The sequence below is a fragment of the Mustela erminea genome, chromosome 10 (genome assembly GCF_009829155.1).
Source record: "Mustela erminea isolate mMusErm1 chromosome 10, mMusErm1.Pri, whole genome shotgun sequence".
In the NCBI taxonomy this organism is placed as follows: Eukaryota; Metazoa; Chordata; class Mammalia; order Carnivora; family Mustelidae; genus Mustela; species Mustela erminea.
The window spans coordinates 648,556-658,131 of record NC_045623.1 but is presented as its reverse complement, the minus strand read 5'-3'; the positions used below and the strand labels follow the sequence as shown (position 1 = coordinate 658,131).

Sequence of the window (9,576 nt, the reverse complement as noted above, 5' to 3'; positions counted from 1 at the left end):
AAGTTGCAGATAGTAGAAGCATTTCACCATCAAGTACACCAACATGTATCACCTGTATATTCTCCTGTATAACCATAATATCTTTATCTCGCTCAAGAAATTGAACATAATGACATATTTTTTCCTAGCCTTTAAAAAAATTTTTAAAACTTTCTGAAAAGTTGCAAGATTAGTAAAGTGAGTCCCTATTTACGCTTCATCCAGATTCACTGACAACATTTTACCAGACTGGCTTTGTCTCTCTTTGACTTTGTGTCTATAATAACAATAATAAAATCATTGTTATTTTTGCTCAGTCATTTGGTAGTTGCAAAAATCTTTATATTGCACTACTATCAACTCGAGCATCTATCTTCTGAAAACAAGGCCTTTTCCTACATAACCACAATAACATTACCACACGCAAGACATTTAACATTCATACAATATTATTATCTCATACACAGCGGACATGCAAATTTCCCCAGTGGTCTCATTAGTGTCCTTTATAACTTTTTATTTTTGGGAAACCAATCAAGGGTCATGCATTGCATTAAGCTGTCTTTAAATTTGTATTTTGCAAAGGTGATGTGACTGGGCGGAGAGGTAAGGGTGAAGGCAGGGAGGTTGGCTGCAAAGTTATTTGTAGCGGGCTCAGTGAGAGATGATGATGACTTGGATGGTGGTGGTGGTGGAGGTGAAGGTGAAAGTGGAGAGAAATTGTGACTACAAGATACATATATTAGCAGGGTAAAATCCCAGGATGTGGTGATAGGTTAGTTATGGGAGGGGACGTGTCAAGGATGACTATCAGGCTTGTACATCCGGATGGATGGCGTTTGTTCTGTAGGATACAGAATGCTGGAAGGAGACCCGGTTTGAAGGGTGAAGAAGGGGAAGATTAGGCGCCCAGTTCAGTTTTGGGCTTGAGTCTGAAGTGTCTTTATGGCATTCTAGAAGAGATAGCAAGCTGGATATATGGTTCTATGTGTGTGTATTTTATTATTAACTTTTCCTTCTGAAGTACTTTCAGAGTTATAGAAATCCCCAAAATGGTACAAATAATTCCTATATATACCTGTGAGATACTAAAATATATATAATTATATAAATATATATATATTTATATATATATAAAATAAAAAATATATATATTGGTACCTGGCCCAGGTTCCTGGCATAAAACTCCTAAAAACCTTGTAAGATCCTAACTGGAAGCAACTCTTGTTCTAATATTGGTCTTTGACCCCAGTTGCTGACACAGTGCTCCTGTAACCCTTGCAACTTCATGGGTGATAGGAGTGTCTTTTGTTCTAATAAGGCAACTCTGAGGGGGGATCCTGCCTGAGGGGTGGTCTCCAGAAAGACCAGGTCATGATTAGAAGCTTGGAATTTCCAGTCCCACTCCCTTTCTCTTGAGAAGGGAGAGGGGCTGAAGATGAAGTTAATCATACATCGTGCCGATGTGATAAATTTTCCATAAGATCCCAGAAGTATGGAGCTTGGGCAGTTTCTGGGCTGGCGAGCATATGTAGGTACTGGGAGAGCGGCCTGTAGGAGAGCCCCGTCCCACATACCTCGCCCTTTCTCTTCCATCTGGGTGTTCTTCTGTATCCTTTATCATATCCTTTTGTAATAAACTGGTAAATATAAGTAAAATGTTTTTGTGAGGTGTGTAAGCTGCTCTAGCAAATTATTAGAACCCAAAGGAGGGGAACATTGGAACCCTAATTTATAGTCAGTTGGTCAGGAGGACGGGTGACAGACAGCCTGGGCTTACAGCTGGTGTCTGAAGTGTATGTGTGTGTGTGCGGGGGGGAAGGGGTGGGGGATAGTCCTGTGGGACTGAGCCCTGTAACCTGCGGGATGTGATACTGTCCCTGGGTGGATGGTGTCAGAAATGAATTAAATTGTAGGCCACCCAGCTGGTGTTGTGGAAGATTGTTTAGTGTTGGGGGAAAACCACACATTTGGAAGTGAGGTGTTTTATGTGACCAGTAGAGGAGACTCACAGGGAAGAAACACACAGGAGACAGATTGAACTGAGGTATTCTGCAACACGGGTGAAAAATGGAGTGTCTCCAATACATAATCCCTCCTCTGATACTCAGATTATCCAAATATTAACATTTCATTATGTTTGCTTTATTTCTATGTATTTATCTACACATAAATAATTTTTTTCTGAACCATCTGAGAATAAGTTTCAGAGATAAAGCCCCACTTACCTCTAAGCAGCTGTGATGGTTAATTTTATTTGTCAACTTGATTGGGCTATAGTGTGCCCAGATATTTGGTCAAACATTATTCTGGGTTTTGGGGGATGAGATTAATATTTAAATGGGCAAAACAGATTGCCTTCCTGATATGGATGGGCCTCATCAATCAGTCAAAGGCCTGAATATAGAACAAAAAGGCTGGTCCTCTGACAAAGAGAGGAGTTCTTTCCTGCCTGGATGCCTTTGACGTGGGACTATGGCTTTTTTCCTGCTTTGGGACTCAGACTGAAACATTGACTCTTCCTGGGTCTCCAGCCTACTGGCCCTCGGATGGGAACAGCAGCATTGGTTCTCCTTGTTTGCAGGCCTTCATCAGCTCTCCCAGGTTTCCAGCTTGCTGACCCATCTGCCAAATCTTGGGACTTGTCAGCCTCCATAATCATGTGAGCCAATTCCTTATAATAAATCCTTCTCTCGCCATATATATACATATATATAAATATATTTATATATCCTATCAGTCTGTTTCTCTGGAGAGCTCCCCCTCCCTGCTTTTTTTAAGTGAGGGGAAGGCAGAAGGAGAGGGAGAGAGAATCTTAAGCAGACTCCACGTCCAGTGCAGGGGGTATCGTGGGGCTTGATTTCACAACCCTGAGATCACGACCTGAGCCGAAATCAAGAGTTGGACACTTAACCCACTGAGTCACCCAGGCGCCTGTCTCTGGAGAACTCTTGTATTTACTGATGTGTATTTAGTTAAAAAAAAAAAAGACATTTTCTCACATAGCCACAATATAATTGTCAAACCCTGGAAATTGACATTGATACCGTACTTTTATCTAATATACAGATCTTACTCAAAATTTGTTAATTTCCCCACTAATATCTCTTTTGTATAAAATGAAAAAAACATGTTCTGGTTCCGGATCCAATCTGGGGTCACATGTTGTATTCAGTTGCTATGTCTCTTTGGTTTTTGTTAATCAGGAATAGTTCCTTAGTCTTTGTCTTTTATGACTTTGACATTATTGGAGAGTACAGACCATTTACTTTGTAACATACCTCAATTTGGGTTTGTCTATTATTTCTCTAGGATTCAGACTCAGGATACACATTTTTGGCAGGAATACTGGAGAAGTGATATTGAGCCCTTTTCAGTGAACCATACCAGTGGGCATGTAATTTGATACGTCATGGCTGGTGATAATTCCGATCATTTATTAAACTGGTATATTTCAGTTTTCATCATTATAAATTTATTATTTTTCCACTTGTAACTTTGGGTGATACTTTGAATCTATGTGTTATCTTGTTATTAAGTTTTTGTCTACTGATTTTAGCATCTGAGAAGGCATCTGAAGCAGGGGTTATTGAAGATGGAATGAGGTTATCTTGGGATAGGTGGGTGGGGAAGTGGGTAGGGGTGGTAGAATCATGTCAGGAGAGAGTATATGATGAGAGAGAATCCGATTTTCTACTAAATAGCTCTGGCTAGCGTGTGAAGAATGTATTAGAGGGATAGGAAGAATAGAAAAGCCGTTGGCAGTAATCTGGTGAAAGAATCTGAGTGAAGGCAGGAGATGGGCTAGAGAGAAGTAGATCGATCAGAATACTGCTAAAGAGATGGAATCTATAGGAGTTGTTTTTGGTCAGGCCTTTGCTGCTTGCTAATCCAGTGACTGATGGGGAATGATGGGAGGCTGTGTTTGAAGAAGGCCTTGCTAAGGAGGTGATTTAAACAGAGATTTGAATGACTAGGGGGAACTAACCATGTGAAGAGATCTGGGCAGAGAAAATGTATTCATTATGTTCTTTTTAAAAATTATTTTTATTATTATTTTTTCTTCGAGCATGAGAGTGGGGCAGAAGGGCACAGGGAGAGTATATTAAGCAGGCTCCACGCCCAGCACAAGCCTGACTTGGGGCTTGATCTCTGGACCCTGAAATATAACCTGAGCCATAATCAAGAGTTGGACACTTAACCAACTGAGCCACCCCTGCCCTTATAGTCATTATGTTCTAAATATGTTATGTCAAGGTCAGTAGTGGCATACCTGGGTGTTCAATTAAATGTATTGGATGGATATGTGAACTAATGTATGAAGAGAGAGCTGATGACATCATTATTTCTGTTGCAAAAGTGAAGGAAAGCTTTGTAAAAGCTTTGTAAATTGCAAACTCCATAGGGCAAGCTTAGTGTCTTTGTTTCTAATAAAAACATAATCATAATATCTATTATGTAGTGAAGGTTTGTCATGGCCAGACTGAGACTTTTAGAGGCTTTAAACACCAAGAGAGGGGTGCCTGGGTGGCCACCTCATGTGTAATTAAAGAAAACAAAACAAAAAAAACCAGTAAACACTAATCTGTGACATGAGGATTGGGATGTCCCGCAAAATACTCATTTTCCCTCCATGATGATTACTTCAATATTTGTTCTTGGAAAGCTTAATTTGTGCTTATTGGTGTATAATTTACACATAAGGAACTTATAAATATACAGTTTAATTCTCCTTATGAATACACCCATATCAAGATACAGAAAATTTCCAGCACCCTAGAAGGCTCCAGGGAAGTCAATACCACCCCACCACAGGTAACCATTATTCTAACATCTATCATCATAGATTAGTTTTGCCCATTTTTAACTTCATATAAAAAGAGACACGTAGCATGAATTCATTTGTGTTTGCATTCTTTCATCCAATATTGTCTCTGATGGTGTGGCAGCAATTTGCTCATTCTCACTGTTGCGTAGTATGGCAGGATACAAATATACCACATTCTGGTATGTGCTCTTCGTTGCATACATTCATTTCTGTTTGTTTATGTATATCCAGGAATGGAATTGCTAGGTTATCTGATAAACCTAATGTTTATTTTTGAAATGATAAATCAGTCCAAAGAATTTTGGGCATGTCCCTGTTAATGTTGGTGCTAGGTACTGTTCTAACCCCATGAAGTAGCTACTATTATTACTTTTGCTCTACCAGTGAGGAAGTAGAGACCCTTAGAGGAGAGGTAATTTGCCCACAGTCACATATCCGGAAAGCAATGCAGAGTCAAGCTGTAGAATATGGGCTCTCAGATGTTAACCTTTTCAGCCTCCTAATACAACTTTGGGCCCTCTCGGGTTCCAGGCTCCATACTAGGTTCTTTACGTTTGTTGTCATTTATTCTAACAACTCTATTATGGTTGGATGTATTTTTGTGTAATTGATGAGCTTTTGGTCTATCTTCCATCACTCTGGCTATCGCCACGTACTGTTTATAGTTGGCATTTGGAGAGTGGTTGTTGAGTAAAGAGAAAGATTTTTGAAAAGAAGATGCTAATTCCCTAAGAGCGTTATGCCATTTATTCATGCCGGAAACATTTAATAATAGAGCCACGTATAGAAGGAACTAAGGATGCAGATTCAAAGAAGACATGGTCTCTCCCTTGAGGGTCACAGAAAGGAAGTGAGAGCAAAGTCAAAGCACCTTACAGAGTGGTAAGTGCCAGCAGCAGGATATGAACAGAGAGGGGGTACACACTGAGGCGGTGTGTGTGGGAAGGGAAGACCTCATGAAGGAGCAGGTGGTATCTGAACCCGGAAGGATGGGGAGGGTGGTAGCTGAACCCGGAAGGATGGGGAGGGTTCTGCCAGGTCAAGAGGAGGACAAAGCATTCTAGCCATTCAGGCCTTGCTCGAACGGTGTGCGGCTCAGTATGCAGGAGGCTGAGGGTAGTGCTGAGCAAGGCGGCTGTAGAGGGGAAGGAAGAGGAACATGGTGGAATGGAGCCAGAAGACAAAATAAATATTTGATTAACTAGATTGCCTGGAAAGGAACTCAGTTCCCTGTCTAAAAATACCAGTTGCCTGCTTGGGAGCCTGTTTCTCCCTCTCCTCCCTGCTTGTGCTTTCTCTCTCTCTCAAATAAATAAATCTTTAAAAAAAAAAATCTTAAAAAAAAAATAAAAATCCCAATTGCCTTTTTGTTGAAGGAACTAAGAACCAGCCTGTTTGTGATGCTGCACTACTTTTACGGATGGCCTGCTCTATTTCTTGTTTTACTAGCTCTAGTAAGAGCGCTGGGCAAAGAGCTCCGGGGAGCGATAGACAGTAATTGAGTCTCATATAATCTGTAGGATATTGGCCTATCTAGACTTATCTAATAAGGTTTTATAGCTGGATGGAATCTCATGTACTAAATATAATTTCTCTCATTCTCTTCCTTTGTTTAATAGAGGAAGAAAGGGTGGCTGTGTAAGTGAAGTGGCTTCCTGCAGCTGGACACCTAGTGAGTGAGGCCGCGTGAAGGCCCTGAAGAGCACAGGTTTTGAGTCAGGCAGACCCAAGTTCAGATCATGTCTCAGTAAATGGTTGTGTCCCCTTCAGCAAGCGCTTTGACTTCTCTGAGCCTCACTTTCCTTATCTGTGACACAAACAATTGTCACAGGTAGCCCCTAGTGTAGAGCTTATCACATAATAAGGTTCCGTATAAATCTCTTTGCCCTTCACCTTTCCTAATAGCAGCAGGTCACTGCCATAGAAGTAAAAATGAGACCAGAGGTCAAAGAGAGGGGGAGGTCAGCTGCCCCCTCAAGCAGGGCCTCTCAAGGTGCCAGAGTTGTGGTGGGGTCCCCACTCTCTGGGTTCAGACCCTATAGGTCTGAAAAGTTGACACGATCAGAACTTCCAGAGGGTACTGGCTCACTGGGGAGAGAACTTACACTACTAAAACAACACAAGAAACTTATGAATAGTCTAGAATGCAAAGTCATTACCCTCCAGTGATATATCTTCTCATAACTGGCTCACCCCTTCTCAGTCTCATATTTGTATCTTGAAGTAGAACAATCGGAACGTAGTTAATTGAACCTAGAATCTGAGCTAAGAGAGACAGTCAGAACTCTTTCACCCAGGTTGTGAGAAAAGGCTGAACTTTTTCCAAGGACCCTTCTGTAATAGCCTAAACCTTTGTGTCTAGCAGACATATAAATATACATTCTTAGTGCTGGAAGAACAACACATTCCTACTGTAATTGCCCTGTTGAGACTCTGTGTGGACCACCTCTTTCTATTAATACATGCATCTTCTACCGTGATACAGCTGATGGGGTTAGAATCACCTTCGGGTACATTCTGCTATTTAAAAAGCCTTTGATTGGACATGCGTGTTTCACAAATCTACACCAGTATTCTTACCAGAGATAATCTCTACAAATAGTTGATTTTAACTTCCAGAGTTTAAATTTCCTCTATTTTCCAGTTTCAGCTATCTTTATCCCCTTTGCCTTGCAGGTAGACGGTACTTGATAAAGGTCAGTTCAATAAAGGCGAGGATGAAAGGTAGACGGTACTTGATAAAGGTCAGTTCAATAAAGGCGAGGATGAAAGAGAAAACATCTGAAATGGGCTCAAGGAAGAGGGTTTAAGTGTATTCTTTTTTTTTTTTTTTTTAAGAGTTTATTTATTTGACAGAGAGAGATCACAAGTAGGCAGGGCAGAGAGGTAGGCAAAGAGAGAAAGGAGGAAGCAGGCTCCCTGCCAAGCAGGGAGCCCCATGCAGAACTCGATCCCAGGACCCTGAGATCATGACCTGAGCCGAAAGCAGAGACTTAACCCACTGAGCCACCCAGGCGCCCTGTCTATTTTTTGTAGCATTCTAGAGTGCCAATGGTGTGAGAGGTGTAGAACAAACACTCCAGGGTGGGAAGCTGAGGAGAAGGAAACAAGATTCTCAGTAAAGATTTCTCTAGAAGGCGTCTGGAGGATGAAGGAAAACAAATCTGCTGGGCTGTTGCTGAAGTCTAAGCGAGCAATGGGGAGGCAGACAAGAGCACGGCGAAAAGGCTGAAGAGATGTTAGGGAAGTGACCGGATATGCTGTTGAGATGCAGATAAAGGAAGACTCTGGCTTAGGTTGTATTCAGAGAAAGAGCAAACAGAGGCGACTGGGGCCTTTTGGATAGTTCGAACTGTTGGGACAAATGGGCTGAAGTACCCGGTAAGCAGTTTGGGGTCAGGGTCTGAGCTTCCGGGACAAATCTGGATGTCTATAATTGAAAGCATGGAAGTGGGAAGACTCCCCGGGAAGAGTGAAGGGTGGAGGGAGGTGTTGGGTAGGAGGCAGAGCCCAGACGGACACCGGATTGTAGGGACGGGAAGAGAAAAAGGAGCAGGAGGAGGGAAATCGGAAGACATTTTGAAAGCCAAGGAAGCAAGTTTCAAGGCGGTATCGGTTGCCTCCTGGAGGTCAAGAGCAGGAAGACAGATGTCGTCCAGTCCTTGGTTACGTGGATTCCGAAGAGCGTAGGCGGCTGGGGGCGGGGCGGGGGCTGGCGAAACCACACCAAAGGCCACTATTCCATTGCAGAGAAAGCGGACGGCCTTAGTAACATATTCTTTTGGAAGTCTGGCTGTGAAGACAGAAAAGGCGAGACTTGAGGATAACTTAAAGCTCAAGGGGATAATCAGCTTCAGAATCCGTATCCTCGAGTGGGAGCAATTTGCTGAAGGCTCTCTGGAGACCCTGTGGGTCCTTCTTATGATTGTTCTAGCTCTAACTGTGAAGGGGGAGGGGGCGGCGGAGAAAACGACCCCCGCCCTTCTCTAAACTGGAAACAAGAAAATGCCCATTCAGTAAAAGGCAAAACAAAACAGCGTTTGGTCCGAAAGCCTTCTTTCTTTAAAAATCCTGGCATGCAAATAAGGGGCTTTAATGTGGCTCCCAGCGATTGGTAGGTACTTACGAAATCCGTCATTTCCTCGTAGTGCAGGATGCAAACGAAGAGGCTGCTTTCCGCCTTCCTATTGGCTGTTTCACTGGGCTACTTCCCTTCACCCCTCCCGGTAGCTCTTATAAATTACACCAAATTGGTTATCCTTTCCACTTCCTTCTCCTTGAATAAGAAGCTGTAACTGCAATTTTGGCCGTAATGTCAGGACGCGGAAAGCAGGGAGGCAAAGCTCGCGCCAAGGCCAAATCACGGTCGTCTCGCGCCGGCCTGCAGTTCCCGGTGGGCCGAGTGCACCGGCTGCTGCGCAAGGGCAACTACGCCGAGCGGGTGGGGGCCGGCGCGCCGGTGTACCTGGCGGCGGTGCTGGAGTACCTGACGGCGGAGATCCTGGAGCTGGCGGGGAACGCGGCCCGAGACAACAAGAAGACGCGCATCATCCCTCGCCATTTGCAGCTAGCCGTGAGAAATGACGAAGAGCTCAACAAGTTACTTGGGGGTGTCACCATTGCGCAGGGCGGCGTCCTGCCCAATATCCAGGCGGTTTTGTTGCCCAAGAAAACGGAGAGTCACAAGCCTGGCAAGAACAAATAATTAGGAAGGTCGAGACCATCCCCACTAACCCCAAAGGCTCTTTTAAGAGCCACCAAAACGTCAA

General features: G+C 43.2%; 1 protein-coding gene across 1 annotated transcript; it reads left to right on the top strand.

Annotated features, from left to right (window-relative positions):
• The first annotated feature begins 9,052 nt into the window (after positions 1-9,052).
• On the top strand, positions 9,053-9,570 carry LOC116567985 (histone H2A type 2-B). The gene has a single exon (XM_032303393.1). The coding sequence runs from the start codon at positions 9,120-9,122 to the stop codon at positions 9,510-9,512; it is 393 nt and encodes a 130-aa protein (XP_032159284.1). The 5' UTR covers positions 9,053-9,119; the 3' UTR covers positions 9,513-9,570.
• The last annotated feature ends 6 nt before the right edge of the window (positions 9,571-9,576 follow it).

Coding starts and splice junctions, on each gene's coding strand:
- LOC116567985 (XM_032303393.1), top strand. CDS start 9,120: ATGTCAGGACGCGGAAAGCAGGGAGGCAAAGCTCGCGCCAAGGCCAAA.